This window comes from Hippichthys cyanospilos, chromosome 22 (genome assembly GCF_059441005.1).
Source record: "Hippichthys cyanospilos isolate Australia breed blue-spotted pipefish chromosome 22, RoL_Hcya_1.0, whole genome shotgun sequence".
In the NCBI taxonomy this organism is placed as follows: Eukaryota; Metazoa; Chordata; class Actinopteri; order Syngnathiformes; family Syngnathidae; genus Hippichthys; species Hippichthys cyanospilos.
The window spans coordinates 6,534,911-6,551,220 of NC_142390.1; the positions used below are offsets into that span (position 1 = coordinate 6,534,911).

Here is a 16,310-nt window from a genome sequence, read left to right on the forward strand (position 1 = left end):
GTGGGTATTTACTTTAAGTCAGTTTTTCAGCATCAAATATGCATAGAACGAATTAGGAAAAGTCTTGATTGGGGCTAGAAGATACAGCCAAAGACTATTGATTTTATTCCATTACTCTGGGTGATTTTTACTCATCTATTACCAGGGATGTATTTTCACGTTTAACCCATTTACGTGACATTCAAAAAGTATTTGGGATTGAATGTCCCAAATAAACATGGAAATATGATGCCGGCATTGAAAGAGTTCATGGAAGAGACAAACCATTTCTCAAGTATTACATTTCAAATATGGTTTAAGAGCTGTTTTAACATGAATTTAATTCCTAGCTTGTGTATGTTTAGTCTACCATGTTTTAACAGTAATAACTTTTGTCTATAATTTGACAATAACAAATGATAATCATGGACAATTAATGCTTTAAAAACTTTTTTTTACTTACCGTTCTAACTGTGCTTAACTTGGGTAATGACAAAATATGTCTCACTTGTTGGTCATGTGACTTTGCCAGGCTGAGCTGTGATTGGTCACTATCCAAGCCTTCAGCACAGATGCCGCTTTCAGTCAACAAACTGTTTTTAAAAATATTATTAGTACGTGACCAATTATTCCATTCTCATTTATATCTGTTTCTGCTGGCGCTAAGAGGAAAAATTATAGACAAAACTTTACTGCGAAATACGGTTAAATAATTGGACTGTCCCACACCGAATAAACCCGATTGTCATGCCGGATTAACAATTGATTTATTGCCCTGTCCTAATCGTAATTTTTTTAATAGACACTGCAAACATAGCATTTAATAACATACTTTTAAATGGAGGTGGAATTGCTGGTCACCTGACACCTCCCGGCGAGCCCTGGAACGTGATCGTCTGCATGAGCACGGTTTTTCCCGCCAGTTCCACGCTACAAGGAGGGAAGCGAGACCATTGGCAAGCGATGCCGTCGTAGCCTTGTATGAACGCCAGGGGGCGATGTGTGTCGCGAAGGAGCTTGATGGCGGTGGCGTTGGCCTCCATCAGGAGGTGCGAGAACATTTTCATTCCGGGGCTCATGGGGTGCATATCTTCTCGTTTGTCGTATCTGTTGAGTACATTTGTGAAAATACGCGCAAAAGGAGTTTGGGCCGTAAAAAAAGGGCACAATACAAACCTCCAGTGTGGGTTCTGCTCCAAGAAGCGGGATACTCCAGTTTCCGCCGCGTAGGTGTCAATGTGGACAAAGACGTCTGGGAGCAATGCGAGAATTCATCGACAGCTCATCAGTTCTCAATTAACAGACAAATTACTTTGAGCATTCAGTTCGTCGCCCGGATGTGCCGTTTCATCGGATATTTTAGCCTCTTGACAAGTCAATCTCATACTGTATAGCTGTTGTTCCAACCTGAAAGCAGAATGTTTCAATTGAGACAACTGCAAACACCGGATTTTGATTGGAAAACTTTGACCGGACCAGTAAGAATCCGTTTAAATTAAAAAAACACATTCGCATTGATTAATTGCTGTTTAGTTGTCTTTTCTAACTAAACGCTAAACAGTAATCTGTAAACATTTTTTTCCCCAATACTGTACACTTGAATGCGTCATGAAATGGTATCCAATTATTCCATCAAATAGATCAAATAAATGATAATGGGGCAGCCATTTTGTCACTCGCTGTTGACTGTTGAGCTGCTCAGGTGACGACCAATCATGGCTGGGCTTGCAAACATCACATGACCGTGAGCTGTGATCGGTTTTTACCTGAGCAGTTGTGATGTCATTTTCAAGTGGCGATATGGGAAAATGAGGCTTAGATGGTGCTCTTGGTTTAAAGGCGAGTCCAATGGAAATGCATTAAATGCTTACCCGACGGCGCCATCCAGAGGACCAAAAAATACATTAACTCATTCAGTGCCATGGACGATCTCGTCTTCTAGTAATAACAATAATAAATCATAAAATTCTGTTTTTTTGATGAACAAGAGCTGACACTTGACTAATGCTTACCTAATACAAGACAATTGAGCACTGTAGTGCTAACTGTGACCATTGGATGGCAGTGTTTCACAATTATAACACAGCTGTTACCTACATGCAAGTGTAACTGAAGAATGGAAGTCAATCTTTCAATGGCAGCACCCATATTTAGATAATCGCACGCAATATTCAATTGGCCTTGAAAGGTGAGTGAAAATGCTAAATATGTTGTCCCTCTAGAGGTTTCCTTTTCTAATAACGCTTGGCATGGAAAGATTTAAAAGTGGTTCATAACGCTTTAATACATAGCACTGGGCTTTGTCTTTAAATCAAGCACATCTTCTAATCAACAAATAACTCATAATGCACAAATGCAATAATACTAGAATACGATGCGTTTGGCAATGGAGCTTACGTACCCGCAGTGGGGGGGAGCAACCTGTGCAGTTCTTGCATCCCTCGGCCTCCTGGGTAATTGTGATGGGAAACATAGAGGCAAACGCCAGAGTATGCTGCGTTCATCACCAGATGGCCCACCACGACCGCCGATCCCAGTTTATACATCCAAGATTTCTGGTAGTTGCTCAAACTTCAAACAAAAACAAAAAAATATTTGATGTAGTGTTTTTACTTATCCAAGACGGCGCGTTCTTCGTTCCCGTACATAAACGAGCAGCCTCGGGCAGCCGCCAGGGTGAACACGGGGAAGGCATATATGATGAAGCGCAGTTCTTTGTGCGGCAGCAGCGAGTAGGCGAGGACGAAGGCGACGGCGGGCAGCAGCAGGAGCCTGACTCGCCGGTCCAGCAGCCCGGCGGGGACCAACGGCAGCGTGCAGCCCAGCCCGCGCGGCAAAGCCGAGTAGAAATACCACAGAAAGGGCGAGGTTTGCAAGCGGCGTCAAGGAGACTTCCTGAGAAGAATCGCTTCGTTTCATGTTTGGGATCATCAAAAGGATATTCCCCAGCTGGAACTTTTGTTGAGAACCGTGTTGTACCATAACACCTGACCTTCGGGCCACAAAAGCTTCCTCCAAAAAAACGTGTCAACGGCCACGGTCAGAGCTGCAGAAGATAGAAAAATGAACCGTCGTCTCCAAATACGGCGTGCGAAATATCCACCCGTTGTCTCCCGCTTACTTAATGAGAGCACTCCAGCAGGGAGGGCGTAGCGAAGAAGTTCCAGGAAGCCAATTTTTCTGCTCAGCAGCGATATGAGCAACATGAGGCCCAGCAAGATGCAGAGCTCCGAGCGGAACACGATGATGACGAAGGCCGACAGGCAGATGAAGCTGCCGTGTTTGTCTGACATCCAAGAGGTGAATGCAACCAAGGCTGCCAGGACAAAAATAAATGGGCGCTTTATTTAAAAAAAAATAATAATAAATAAATCACAAAATAGCAAGAAAACTTCATTAAAATATTGCACATTTTACAGTAAAAAAAAAATGTCATTGATTTCAAAGATTTTTTGGGCAGTTTTAAAAATAATCATTGAGAATAAAATGGACTTATTTCACCAATATAATTTAAAATAAATGTGTGCATAATTGATAAATCTTATAAGTATACTTTTTTTTAATATTTTCATTTTATATTTAAAACATACCCTTGATTTTTTTTTATTTGAACTTGAGCTACATTAGCCTTTTTTCTGAAAGGATTTAATAAAAACCAAAATAGCAATTTTTACAATAAAAAACTGCCATTTATTTAACAGATATTTTACAGTTTGAAAAATGATCATTTTGAATAACGTAATTATTTGACAAATTATAACTAATTTGTACATATTTGATCAATCTTTTAATGCACATATTTTTAACATTTTCATTTAAAATTTGAAGCATGATCTTTAATCTTTTATTTGAAATTGATAAGCTATCATTTTTTTCTGTAAAATGAAAGATCCATAAAATCAGAAAATAGCAAGATATCTTCTAACATTAAAATACAAATTTTATAGTAAAAAAGTGACATTTTTTTGTAACTTGTATTTCTGTTTTAAAAATAAGTTTGGAACAAAAATATTTGACAGATTTAAAATTGTACATATTTGATTAACTTTTTAAGATGACTTTTATTTTACATTTTCAATTTGAATGTAGAACATAATTGCTTAAAATCCTCTCACATTACCTCATTTGATCCCAAAGATGTATTTATACGTTTTTACAGTTCAGACATTCAATCCCAGGCGCTAATTACCATTTTTTTTCAAATATGAGGGAAAAATAATTCTCCATAACAATAAATAATTCAATAACTAAATCAATAAATAAATAATGTGTCATTATTTTATGTCTTAGACTCTTGAAAGATACGTCAAAAATAAGTCTTTGGAATTGAGTTAAAATATCACATTTTAAATTTAAAAGATTGTCTTGCATTTTCACTCAATGCTTCAACAATAATCATTTAGGATGAAGTGTTGGAACTATCACCTTTTCTCATCTGGATTGTTTTTCATCAGTGCGTTTCGCTTCTTACCGATTGGTAGCGCCAACACATTGGGGAGCGTCCTGGTGCTGTAGAACATGAGGTGAAACTGAGACGCGCACATGAGGCAGAAGAGCAGCGCCACGGTGGAGCCAAATTGCCTCCTCACCTCCCGCTGCATGTGCCACAGCGCAGCCAGCACGCATGCTCCCAGAGAGGCTCGGACTGAACATAAGCAACAAATAACATCATAAGACGCAGTTGAAACAACTTGCTGGGAGATGAATAATACCGATGAGCTGTGTGCAGAATTTTGACGCGTCCAGCAGAATAGCCAGAAATACTAAAGGGCAGCAAAGTATGCAGATGAGCAGAGGACCGATGAAGCTTCGTGGAACCACGCCAGGGAACTTATGGTGGTCGTACTGAAAGAAATTACCAATGATAATTAAAAAAAACAACAACAAATTGTCCATTTAAAAACACTACCATGTCTACCTTGTGCACATTGATTACCGTTTTGATCAATTTTCTCAAATTTCTTAGTGAAACCATAGCTAAATCATTGATACACCAAGCAGGCGAGAATAACCTTTATTTATTTTATTTTTTTGAATGAAAAGTGCATGCGAGTAAGGTTGCCTCTGTGGCAAAACAGGTTTCACTAGAAGGTTCATTGTCATGCGCACAAAGGTTGAATTAATTCAACGGCATTTCTACAGAAACTGCGTATTTCATGATCCTGATATGTCACATGATTTTACAATAGTACATTTTACGACCTTTTCGTGCAATTTTAGCCTAGCCTGTTAGCTTCTTCTGCAACATCTGCAACTCGCTACCTTGTCAAAGTCAAAGGTGTGATAAAGGAGGTCGTGGCTCGCTTGCAAGTTGAAACTTTCTTCCACTTTGGTATACGGACAGATGAATAAATGTAAAAGAACCACTGACGTTAAGAGTAATAGAAGAGAGAGTCCCAAAACATTTGTTTTTTCAGCCATGACAGTGGCAGGATGATCACCACTTCCGGCTTAATGCGGATGTGACATTACACTTCGGTCTTGTTTCTTAAAAGTATTAAATTTATTATTTCGTGTGGAATATGATTTTTTAATTCAATAATATCTTTGTGGAAATTGGTGAGTTTTACTCTTTAATTTCGCGTTTGAGAATTTTCCACGTGGAATGCGACGGTTGTCCCGAGCGTGGCGGGAGGTGATTGGCTTTCCGCTTGATTGGCAGACACAAAGAACCAACCGCCACAGGCCACAATTCCACTGGAGAAGCAGAAGCGGAAAGTCTCGCATCTTCTCCTGAGCCGGCATGTAAATATTACTCTATCGCGCGTTGTATTTAAACGCTGTCTCTTATTTATTCGACAAGACGGTACATTTCGTCCGCTGTGTGCAGCACACCGAGCGTATTATTAAGAGCTAATTCGTTGTGAGGTGGATGTGACAGTGTGCCCTGATGAAACGGTGAAATGCTGCCCACGGGTCCTGAGCTGCGACTTCTCGGGCTTTTGTCCTGTTTTCTTTTACTTTACCAAGTTACGAATGCAAATAGGGATTTAAAAAGTGCCTGTGCTACCTGCCGACGGATTACCGACAACTTCCAAAAGGTAAGTGAACCACTGACTTGTTATGAACGTGTAAGTACACATGCAGATTCCCCATCCGTTATTTCCAAACGATTTGGTGTGGTTCTAGGGCTATGAGAGAACCGAAAAGCAAAATTTTGGTGGGGGCAACACAGCTTGGGAAGAAAGGAAACTGTCCAAATATGAGACAAGGTGAGGCAAAGCTTTTTATGGCTTCTGGCATTCCAATCATAATTTTTCATTTTACAGTGAGATTCGATTGATGGAGATCGTGGAGGGTCTTTGCGACAGCAGCAGCTTCGAGTGCAATCAGATGCTAGAAGAACACGAGGAGTTACTTGAAACGTGGTGGTTTAAAAGGTTTGTAGAAGTGCGCTCAAAATGTTGACCAAAACATCTATTCGATTTTGGGGGTTCTGTGGTTGCCTTGCAGGAAAACCAAACATCCCGATTTACATAAATGGTTCTGCATTGAGGCCATCAAACTGTGCTGTCCTGAAGGCACTTTTGGACCTGACTGCAACGGTGAGGAAACTATCACTGATCCTAACTGCCAGAAACTCATTTGCGCGTGTGTGTGTGTGTGAAAGCCTGCGTGGGTGGCTCTGAGAAACCATGTCACGGAAACGGCAAGTGTGACGGCGACGGAACCCGAGGAGGCGACGGCAAGTGCACCTGTGACATCCAGTACACGGGCGATTTTTGCCTGGACTGCATCGACGGCTACTACAACCAAGAGCGCAATGACACCTTCTCCCTTTGCACTGGTACGACATCACCAAACGTCAACCTCACCTTCAAATTAGTCGCAGAATAACGAGCTTCTCCTTTCCATTAGAATGCCATTCCTCCTGTAAGACCTGCAGCGGCGGCGCAACCAATCAGGACTGCGATGAGTGCAAGGATGGCTGGGAGGAAGATGACCAGGAAGCCTGCATCGGTATATAATATTTCCAAGTCATAAAGTGAACATTATCGCATCGTCAAAGGCATTTAAATATCGGACGTGATTACAGATGTAGACGAGTGCTCCAAAGACTCACCTCCATGTAAAGAGAATGAATACTGCGTCAATACAGAAGGCTCCTACTCCTGCAAGGGTATACGTCAGCATCTCAATTTGGTCTCGATATCCTGAGAAATGAGCTTGTTTTTTTCTCCTGCAGGTTGTGCTAAAGAGTGCACAGGATGCACTGGAGCCGGTGCTGACAAGTGCAAGGCGTGTGCTGATGGTTTCCAGGACGTTGAGGGAACCTGCACAGGTTTGTGTGTTTTTTGATGGCTATGGGCACCAAAGCTCTTTTTTTTTTTTTTTTTTTTAACTTGCTAGACTTTTTATTTTTGTGTAGATATTGACGAATGTTCGCAAGTGGAGCCACTGTGCACTGAGGAGCACCAACAGTGTGTCAATACCAAAGGCAGTTACAAGTGCGTCTGCTCCGCCGGCTACGAGGACCAAGATGGCGAGTGTGTCCAAAAGCCTCAAGAAGGTTTGCTGCATTTTTTTGTTAATGCCCCTAAAAGATTTCCATCATTTTGTTTTATTAAAAAAAATTGTTGTGTCATCAGGACAGGAAGAGGAGCCAGCAGCATCTGAGACAGACAAGAGTCCTCACAAGGAGCTCTGATGTGGAACTGGACACAGACTGGGAAGAACTTTGGGGAATATTTGACGCTGCTTATTTAAAAAAAAATTTAAAAAAAAGCACTCGCACTAAAAAGCAGCCAGTGGAAGAAAAAAAAAGTGTTTTCTACCTGTGGGTTTAGCAGTGAGATTACATGCTGTTGTTTTTCTCTAATGTGCTAAATTTGTCATGTGGTTTTAAAGTAAATAAAGGTGTTACAAATAAAGATATAATCTAATCTGGTGGGGTTTTTTACAGCGGTGTCCAAATCTGCGGACACAACGTGCAAGGCTGTTAAAATAGGAGATAAGAAGGAATTATATTTGCGGTAGTGATTTAATATGGCCACAAGATGGCAGTGTAACCCGGGAATGAACTTTATTGACCACAAGACGGCAGTGTAACCCGGGGAATTAATTTATTGAAGCTTTGATTTTTTTTTTCTCTGCAATTCATCGTTCAGTGGTCAAAAGCTCACCCAGTCCACCTAAAATGAACACCTGCTACTTTTTTTGGTGACTTCTGGAGACTCTTTCTTAGTCCAGACTGTAAATGAACACATAAAGCCAGAAAGACTTTTGACTTGTCTATTAGTGTAGCGGTGTGGTACATGGCATCGCCAAAAACAAATACACATCACATTTGGACATCTGCTCATAATAAATAAAATGTTACAGTGTCACGACAGGCCTTCTGTGATCAACCTACTGTATTTACATTATCTTCAGTGTATGTGTCTTGTAATGGCGCATACGTTTAAGAGGAGGCTTCAGTGCATTTTTCCAGTGGCATTCAATTCACCACAGATGAGTTTCTCTGATCTCAGCTATCACCTGGCTTGCTTTCTGCAAAGCCTGCATCCATCAAAAAATAACAACAGCAGGAGAACGGTTAAGAAACTTTCAATTGCTTCTGTGGGGTTGGGGTTTTATGAGCGGATTTTACCTGCAGCATGTCAGCGGCTTCCTTGCGCCGCTGGGCCATATCCTCCGACTCGGTCAGCAGGTCGTTGAGGAGGCCCGACTTGTAGAGCTGCCCCACCAGCTCGCTCTGGAGGCTGTCCTTCACATGGTTGACCAGGAAGTGCATCACGGCTTTGGGCACGCTGAGGAGCAGAATGGCTGAGTCGCGGCACGACGCTAAATCGTTCATCCGCTTACCTGTCTTGGATGTTCTTGCGCACAATCAGGAAGTAGGACTTGATGAGACGTTCAATGACCTCGCAGTCCCGCTGCTCACGCGACGACAGCTTCCTGGCCACCGGCACCGGCTACGAGTCCAAAAGGAGACATTATTCGACCAACAATGCCCCTTTTAACAAATCGAGGAGGACAAAGAGAGAAAAGTCACCACGTCCAGCAGGTTGACGGCTCCTTTAAGAGGGCTTCCCGGACCTGAGCCTGAACCGTCCTCACCTTTCTTCAGCATCCCCCTCCAGGTGCCTGCGCTGTCAGGCTCGCCCTGCGGCCCAGGAGCCGGAGCCTGAAATGAAAAAAAGCAGCAGCAGCGTGAGAAATTCAACGTTGTCAAGATCCATTGTACTCCTGTGAGGTTTTACACCTTACACCAGCTCAGAATGCAAAAGAAAACCAAGAGTTTTAGGACATAAGGATGACGGGTCAAGGCTGGAGTAAACACATTGTTAGTGCAAGTCCACAAAGGCTTGGGGACAGAAAATGCATGGCGTGTGGCGGGGAGGGAAAAAAAAAAGAAAAAAGAAAGATTAGGATACAAGCTAAGCCATCCATCAACACAGCCAGCCAGACGCAAGGCCAGCAGCTGCCCACCTTGGCGCCGTCTTCTGACGCGGGGGCTTCGCCAGAAACTGCAGCCGGGCCTTTGCAAACAGACTGGCGGAGAGATCAAATGAGGACAAAGAGGATGGACAAGTGCCGTCCAAACTCCTGTGGCTGTGTTTCCTTGAGGAAATATTTTAAACGGCTGCACTCCCTATTACAACACCTCAAAATCTTTGACCATTTATGGAAGATTATGGAAATTCCTTTGATTTTTTTTATATCATAAAAGAATCAATGGGGGAAAAAAACACTAGGAAACTGAAATTTCCAGCAAATGAATAAATTGCAATGATTCTATGTGATCGCAATTGGACATGCGTGATTTTGTGTACAAAAATAATAATTGTCCAAATTTTGGACCATATAAAATCATTTTATTTGCCTTTTTTGAGATGCATTTTAATAGGATTTATTACATTGATTTTCTTGCGATTTTTACAACGTTCTGTGGAGCGGCAGTCAAACTATGTAATTAAACCGAAAATTCTTTGTTGAATTGTTTCACCTCAAAACAGTAGATGGCTGTAGACAAACCATATCATTTTTCCATTTTTTGTGGGTGTTATTACATGTAATTTACATATATATGGATAAAACTGATGCCACTGAACAAAGTGGTTGTAGGGAAAAAATATTCATAATTAACTTCAATTATGCCTTTGAAAGCATTTACACAATCAGGAAAAAAAAATTGCAATGTCTATAATTTGCAAAGTGTGTGCACGACGGTTGAAAAGAAATCGCACCTTTTCCCTGGGCACAGTGGTGGGCATTTCTCTCATTCGGTTTCTCCGTTGCTCCTATCCACACACACAAATCAAATACAATAAAATATGTTCTTCCGCATAAAAGACAACAAAAATAGAAGAAAACACATTTGTTATCCTGAAAATGTGTTTTGGAGGTAAGCACCCACCTCAATGTTGTTGTTCATGACCCCGCAGGCGTCGGCAAAGTCCGGATGCTTTGTGTTGATGTAAGCCAGCTCGATGGCAACCAAGTTGTGGACCTCGTGCAACAGAACGCTTAACTTAAGCATTCAAACAAGCTTTTCAACACAAATATAAAAAAAAAAAAAACATGGCCTGAATGTGGTCCTCAAAGGAAAAGGTTTGTGGACACCCCTGTTCTCGTTACTTTCATTTTTGCTTGTCAAAAAACTTTTTTATGTTTTGTTTAGACTGTCAGAAATCCTCCAATGGAGTTTTTCTTTTCTAATTAAGAAACACATATAGTCAAGAACAAGTAAATGATAGCTTCATAAAGTCATGTGTTTCAAAAGGTGCTTACCTAAAACCAACATTTTATACTTAATAAATAAATGAATCATGAGCGGAAGGGGCTTCCATATTATTTATAGGAGATGGGAGAAAAAAAAAAAAAGATAATGATACCATCTCATTAGTGATGGGCAGCCGCTTCCTCAAGAGGGACGTGACTACCTCCACGATGGCCTCATGAAGTTTAGGGAATCTCTGCAGCTCCTGGTGGACCGGTCCGTATTAGCACAAGCAGCCGAGGAAAAGAAAAAAAAAAAAAAAGCCGACCGGGTCCCCTCGTACCTGCGTGCTGTAGTTGCTGCAGTGCTGGATGATCCGCTGCATCTCCTCGTGGACCAGCTCCACACAGCGCAGGCTGGGCTCCTCCAGGCGTTTCACCTGCTTCTTCACCAGCAGCTCGAAGGAGACCTCGGGCACAAAGAGGGAGGGGCGGGGGCCCTGACGCGGGATGACAAGGTCAAATGTCAGCCATTGGGATGGAGCGGGGGGGAAAAAAAGAAAAACATCAAGTAAAGCAGCACTTACCGTTGCGTTCCTTATGGCTGTTAGGATGTCAATGGTGCTGAGGCCTCCCAGGGGATCCACACACTCCAAAGTACGGCCAAAAGTCTCGTGGAATATGTAACAAATTCGGGCTCCCCCACACCTGAAGTGGAGAAGATCTGTGACGTAAATTGTCGCCGCGAAGTAAGAAAAGGCCTTTTCGCTCACAGTTCCGCCGTCTCGATGTATTTGGCCGTGCCCTCGATGGTGTTGCAGTACTCGGTGGCGAACTTGGTGATGAGCTGGAGCAAGGTGGCGCTCTGGTCCTCCACGGGCTGGCCGTAGCTGCTCAGAAGCGATTGGTACTGGGCGGCGAGCACGTTGATCCGCGTCTTCAGCTCCGGCAAACAGTCGCGGATGTGATGCATCAGGAGTCTGACAGGAGGGCGGGGAAATGGAAAACGCTTTACCCTCACATGGGGATGGGAGTACAGCTGGCGTAACATTTCAAGTGGGTATTAAATGCATGAAGTATTCGATTATGTTAGGTAAGATTCTATCTCGTTGCGTTCTTTAGTGATTATTATTTGAAAACAGGTCATTTGAGTGACACCAAGCTATTTTGGGGATTTTTTTTGTAAAAAGATGAGTTTTCTGCACACCAGTGACTTTGACATAAATACATATTTTTAGTAGCATCCAAAATATCTCAACAGTCCTTCCCTTCGATAAAACATGAACAAAAACGGTAAAAATGTGTTTTTGATGGCAAAATAACAGTTTGTGTAGCTATATAACGCCATTACAACAGTGCTCAATTGGCATAATATTAAGGGGGGCTGGCCACGAGTTTCATATTCTACAGTATCCATTTATTAAAAAAAAAAAAAAAAAAGATTGGTGATAAATGTCTGGACTGCTGAGAAAAGTAAAAATATGTGTTTGGGATTGAAAGCGTTAAGAGCAAATTCATTGGAGCATCAAGCAACTTGCTAAATTGAGTTATTTAAACAAACATATGAAAAAGAAAGATCAAGAATGATCAGCGTTATCTGGACTAAACCAAGGTTATTAAAGTTAAGAAATAGAATAAAACAGATTTTCGCAACAGGAGCCGTAAACTAATTTCATATGAGACTGACCTATTCAGTGTCCTCGCCAGGTATTTGGTCCCGTTCCTATTCGCAAGCGAGGGATACTTCTTCTGCAGGAAGGCGTGTTCATCCCGAATAGCGTCAGCCACGGACTTTTTATTGTTGATGTCCAGCTGACTCCTGCAAACATCATATAACAGTATTATATTCTACATATAGAGATTGCTGCTTTGGGGATATTCATTATGAATTTTTAATGCAGACAAAAGCCAGACTTTGATTACAGTAAGTGACCATAAATAAATAAGCAATGCATATTGACCCGTACATCAGAGCACTTATGTGGGAGGTCCTTGTTGAATGTGTGCAGGGGTGTTGCTAACCTGTTGACCACACCGATGAGTCCCAGCTTGACAGGAATGACTCGCCCGAGCAGCACGTCCATGGCGTCGGTACCGGCGTCCATCAGGTCCAGTTTGGTCACCACGGCCAAAGTCCTTCTGCCTGGAGGATCAGATGTCAGAGATTTTATTGCGGGGGGACTCCTCTAATAGAATTTGAACTTTACCGTCAGGGTCCACCTCCCGGGCAACCTTCAGGGCCTCCGACGTGGCCATATCAGTGTTGGCGGCGGTGACGGCTAATATGATACAGTTGGGGTTGGAGATGTGCTTGAGGATGAGATCTCGGATTTGGATCTCGATATCTTTGGGCTGATCTCCCACAGGAACCTGACACAGAATTTGCATGTTCAGCCGGGCGGATGCTGGGTTTAGGAGGGCCTTGTTACCTTGGTGATGCCGGGTAGATCCACCAGGGTCAGGTTGACAACGTGGGGGGAAAATATCTTCAGGTGAATGGGATCATCACTGATGCCCTGCACAGGAAACAAATGCATGCACATGCTGACAATTTTACAAGAGTATCGCAAGGCAAAAAAAAAAATCTTCACAATTATGTGCCCCTATTAAAGTATATGAGTGCGGCTTTTTTGTACTGCCCTCTGCTGTCAAATAAAAATAAATGCAAGCAGTATTTTTAACTAGTGGCACAAGCTGCAAAGAACTAGATTTCCTTGAGTGGAAAAGTGGCAGTGATGTAGCAAAAAAACAAAAGAAACAAACAAAAAACTTACCTTATTGTTCCCTGACACTCGCTCGGTTTCAGCTTCGATTTCTTGCCTGATTTCATCGAAATCAGTGTAGATCTGGCCCAAAAAGAAAAATATCAACCAAAAAAAAAAGGATTGATTGATGTCATGCATTGAAGCAAACCCACCTTATTTTTGGTGTGCAGAAACTTCCCCCACTCTTCGCCCTCTTTGTCTGTACAACATAAAAGCACATTTTAGAACCTGACCAATTCAGTCGAGACACGAAACAAGACTGGCAACTACTGTGTGAAGGATGTTGCAGGGTGACAACGGGGCTCCACTAAAGCTGGGGGGGTCAAAGAAACATAACACTTGTTCATAAATGATTCGCATATATACAATGCACCTTTGTGGAGGTTTTTCACACCATGGATTCTGCAAGCGATTCAATGGCAACAGAAAAAAAATCATTGTCAGGATACCCCTGAGAACACTCAAAAAGGAAGAGGAAGAGATGCAAAAACTAAAAAGGTCTCCTCAGGGGTGGGGTGAAAAGTCGGTGCCTACCGCCGCCTTCGTTTTTCCTGGCATCTCCCGGATCAACGTGGACCAGCTGTAGGATGAGAGGCCGCCTAGTAACGATGCCGGTCCCGCGGGGAAGCAGGTCACGGCCCACAAGGCTTTCCAGGACAGAACTCTTACCGCTGCTCTGTAGATGTAACAAGCGCAGACTTTAAAGTGTGATCAACACAGTTTTCATTGCTGTATCAAACATCGACTAAAAAACCCAACAGGAAAGTACTATTTGGTATTTTTACAGTTCGTTGGTGGTGATGATGAGTTTGAATGATGATGATGATGGTGAACAATACAGCTAGGCATGTAAGTGTCCTACTTTGGCCAGCAGGGTGTTCAGGATGCTTAAATTAGCTCTGAATAAAGGGTGTCAGTCTTTCCACTGCTTGTGCTGGATGCGCTTGCGCGTTATAAACGTGTTCCATAAAGCCCACTTGCATTCGGAAATAATAACAATCATCGGCTAGCTAAATGATCATCACCAGGTGCTTTTCATGACCGGTTATCGTAGCCTTTTACTATACCTGAGTCCCCACAACGGCTATTTGGGGGAGCTGGATAATGTCCGCACCCACAGTGTTGAAGACATCCTGGAGCTTGTTAATGACAGGAATAAGCGCCTCCATGTCTTCGGTTTGGCGACAATAAGACGAGTTGTCCGGCTGCTCTTCGTGATGGAGCCAAAGTCATTCAATGTCTCGGCGTCGCCACCATTGCGACAACAGCAGCTGCGTTTGAGACAGCAACTGTGGGAGTTGTAGTTTTCTTACCGCACACGATTGCGGCCCACGTTTGGGGAAAAGACTACAAAACAGGATCCGTAAAACGACGCGAGACGTGACAATCGGCTCCAACTCTCGCGCATGCGTCAACACATTGTTTTGACAGCCTAGCTTTGACACACGTAGGTTGTTTGGGTAGCCTCAAAGCTTTAACGTATTAACTTTTTTTTCCTCACGATTTTTCCTCCAAAATAAGTCTGCCATCTTTCACCCCTTAATACTGCACTATGCTTCAGTTCTTGGTGAGTCGAATCTACCTTTGCACTTCATCGACGATTTACGGGACTTGGAATGATGGCTAGCTTAAATTTAAACTTCAAGATAAGCAGTGTTACTTTCAGCACATAATCCAACACGAATATGAATGCCCTTAAAATTGTGCGGTTATCTTTCAGGCTGGATTCACTTTGGGCAATGTCGTGGGGATATACCTCGCTCAGAACTACGACGTAAGTTGAAATTTATTTCCAATCATTTTATCTAGCTTCATCTGCATTGCACTGGGTTTTGTCTTCAAGGTACCAAACATAGCCAAGAAAATCGAAGCGTTCAAGAAGGACGTGGAGGCCAAGAAGAAGCCACCGGAGTGACGAACTTTGAGGATGTTAACATAAAAAATATGCACTCTGCAGAACATCTATTTATTTCACAGGCTTGCACTACAAGCTTACATTTTATATCTTTCAAATTTATGTACGGGGAACAATGACAGTGCCTGATGCAAATTGTTTCACGGAAATGTTACATTACTATATTTCTATGAGATGGATGGATTTAAAATGTATACACATTATGGTTTTGTAAAACTCTTTTGGCACATAAGTTTTGGTGACCTGAAAATACAATTTGAACAAATTCAGCTTCCAATTAAGTTGCTGATCAATCCAATTAGGCTTTTGTCTCATGAATTAAGAAAATGTGTATCTGCGCACCTCTAATACTTGAGAAATAAAATCCAAACCCATTCACAGGAAATTACTTGGACCTTTTCCGTTTCTTGGTTTTTCTCTTATCCTTGGACCAGCCGTATCCTCTAAGCTCCAAGCAGGCGGCGGCATTGTGAGCGATATAGTAAATGTTCTGCATGGCTGCCGCACTTAAAATGTCGACGTCTTTTATGGTCGTTTTGTCTCCAGTGGAAATCATCTTGGCTGCTTTTGGAAGTTTGGATTTTTTGGTGGGTTTGGAGCTGTGGGATCTTGATTTTGTGGTCTTGGTGGACTTTGGGGGGGGGGGGAATAAAGAGTTACCGTTTGCTATTGGCACATTAGACAAATAAAACCTTACCATGGGTGCGAGAAGAGATTCACAATCAGCCCATCTGTTAAAATTGTTCACACATCAGTTTTGAATGCTCCACAAAAAGTTTCTTAAAAAAATAAGAGAAATGTAACAAAAAAAGCTTACCAGTTTGTTGCAGTGCTTGATAAGCTAACAAAGGCATTGGGCTGGCTTGTTTGTTTACGCCTCCGTTGTCATGGTAACAGCACTGACTAGAGCTTACAATGAAACACCTCGCCTCTCCCCCAACCAAGCCTGTAACGTAAAAGACTCGGCGCCAAAATGTCACAGAGAACAA

At 42.3% G+C, this 16,310-nt stretch overlaps 5 protein-coding genes across 7 annotated transcripts; 2 read left to right on the forward strand and 3 right to left on the reverse strand.

The window, feature by feature from the left end:
* Positions 1–68: 68 nt before the first annotated feature.
* On the reverse strand, positions 69–5,414 carry alg12 (ALG12 alpha-1,6-mannosyltransferase). 2 transcript variants are annotated; one of them, XM_088406797.1, is made up of 10 exons: positions 5,242–5,414; positions 4,692–4,824; positions 4,451–4,624; positions 3,101–3,295; positions 2,921–3,025; positions 2,626–2,848; positions 2,381–2,550; positions 1,156–1,231; positions 812–1,086; positions 69–572 (listed from the first exon to the last, which is right to left on the reverse strand). In XM_088406797.1, exons 1-9 carry the CDS (start codon positions 5,398–5,400, stop codon positions 837–839), a joined length of 1,485 nt encoding a protein of 494 aa, XP_088262923.1. In that variant the 5' UTR covers positions 5,401–5,414; the 3' UTR covers positions 69–572; positions 812–836. The 2 variants fall into 2 exon arrangements, with proteins under 2 accessions (XP_088262923.1, XP_088262922.1); XM_088406796.1 differs by lacking the exon at positions 69–572 and having other exon boundaries at positions 730–1,086.
* A 243-nt stretch (positions 5,415–5,657) lies between these two features.
* On the forward strand, positions 5,658–7,862 carry creld2 (CRELD disulfide isomerase 2). Its single transcript, XM_088406645.1, has 10 exons — positions 5,658–6,020; positions 6,109–6,191; positions 6,249–6,359; positions 6,433–6,524; positions 6,590–6,766; positions 6,838–6,939; positions 7,016–7,099; positions 7,166–7,261; positions 7,349–7,489; positions 7,569–7,862. Exons 1-10 carry the CDS (start codon positions 5,883–5,885, stop codon positions 7,625–7,627), a joined length of 1,083 nt encoding a protein of 360 aa, XP_088262771.1. The 5' UTR covers positions 5,658–5,882; the 3' UTR covers positions 7,628–7,862.
* A 335-nt stretch (positions 7,863–8,197) lies between these two features.
* Positions 8,198–14,680, reverse strand: LOC148405664 (dynamin-1-like protein). Of its 2 annotated transcripts, XM_088406640.1 has the most exons (19): positions 14,474–14,680; positions 13,941–14,082; positions 13,559–13,605; positions 13,416–13,487; positions 13,071–13,157; positions 12,849–13,011; positions 12,664–12,784; positions 12,329–12,460; positions 11,415–11,621; positions 11,229–11,349; positions 10,986–11,141; positions 10,818–10,907; positions 10,340–10,432; positions 10,170–10,223; positions 9,412–9,474; positions 8,975–9,106; positions 8,785–8,894; positions 8,570–8,729; positions 8,198–8,478 (listed from the first exon to the last, which is right to left on the reverse strand). In XM_088406640.1, the coding sequence occupies exons 1-19, from the start codon at positions 14,573–14,575 to the stop codon at positions 8,422–8,424; spliced, it is 2,109 nt and encodes a 702-aa protein (XP_088262766.1). In that variant the 5' UTR covers positions 14,576–14,680; the 3' UTR covers positions 8,198–8,421. The 2 variants fall into 2 exon arrangements, with proteins under 2 accessions (XP_088262766.1, XP_088262767.1); XM_088406641.1 differs by lacking the exon at positions 9,412–9,474.
* A 141-nt stretch (positions 14,681–14,821) lies between these two features.
* On the forward strand, positions 14,822–15,706 carry stmp1 (short transmembrane mitochondrial protein 1). Its single transcript, XM_088406688.1, has 3 exons — positions 14,822–14,973; positions 15,127–15,180; positions 15,250–15,706. The coding sequence occupies exons 1-3, from the start codon at positions 14,959–14,961 to the stop codon at positions 15,319–15,321; spliced, it is 141 nt and encodes a 46-aa protein (XP_088262814.1). The 5' UTR covers positions 14,822–14,958; the 3' UTR covers positions 15,322–15,706.
* smkr1 (small lysine rich protein 1) lies at positions 15,359–16,274 on the reverse strand. The gene is made up of 3 exons (XM_088406687.1): positions 16,139–16,274; positions 16,019–16,052; positions 15,359–15,952 (listed from the first exon to the last, which is right to left on the reverse strand). Exons 2-3 carry the CDS (start codon positions 16,019–16,021, stop codon positions 15,707–15,709), a joined length of 249 nt encoding a protein of 82 aa, XP_088262813.1. The 5' UTR covers positions 16,022–16,052; positions 16,139–16,274; the 3' UTR covers positions 15,359–15,706.
* Between the last annotated feature and the right edge of the window lie 36 nt (positions 16,275–16,310).

What these genes read in the sequence shown, in the direction of transcription:
- LOC148405664 (XM_088406640.1), bottom strand. Translation starts at nt 14,575, where the DNA reads ATGGAGGCGCTTATTCCTGTCATTAACAAGCTCCAGGATGTCTTCAAC. An exon ending in CAGGAAAAACGAAGGCGGCG is followed by an intron (nt 13,606 to 13,940) that starts GTAGGCACCGAC and finishes TATGTTGTACAG; the next exon opens with ACAAAGAGGGCGAAGAGTGG. An exon ending in CCGTCAACCTGCTGGACGTG is followed by an intron (nt 8,895 to 8,974) that starts GTGACTTTTCTC and finishes TTGGACTCGTAG; the next exon opens with CCGGTGCCGGTGGCCAGGAA.
- creld2 (XM_088406645.1), top strand. Translation starts at nt 5,883, where the DNA reads ATGCTGCCCACGGGTCCTGAGCTGCGACTTCTCGGGCTTTTGTCCTGT. An exon ending in TTACCGACAACTTCCAAAAG is followed by an intron (nt 6,021 to 6,108) that starts GTAAGTGAACCA and finishes GTGTGGTTCTAG; the next exon opens with GGCTATGAGAGAACCGAAAA. An exon ending in CGTTGAGGGAACCTGCACAG is followed by an intron (nt 7,262 to 7,348) that starts GTTTGTGTGTTT and finishes ATTTTTGTGTAG; the next exon opens with ATATTGACGAATGTTCGCAA.
- alg12 (XM_088406797.1), bottom strand. Translation starts at nt 5,400, where the DNA reads ATGGCTGAAAAAACAAATGTTTTGGGACTCTCTCTTCTATTACTCTTA. An exon ending in ACACCTTTGACTTTGACAAG is followed by an intron (nt 4,825 to 5,241) that starts GTAGCGAGTTGC and finishes AATTTCTTTCAG; the next exon opens with TACGACCACCATAAGTTCCC. An exon ending in TGCTGGAGTGCTCTCATTAA is followed by an intron (nt 3,026 to 3,100) that starts GTAAGCGGGAGA and finishes TATCTTCTGCAG; the next exon opens with CTCTGACCGTGGCCGTTGAC.
- stmp1 (XM_088406688.1), top strand. An exon ending in ACCTCGCTCAGAACTACGAC is followed by an intron (nt 15,181 to 15,249) that starts GTAAGTTGAAAT and finishes TTTGTCTTCAAG; the next exon opens with GTACCAAACATAGCCAAGAA.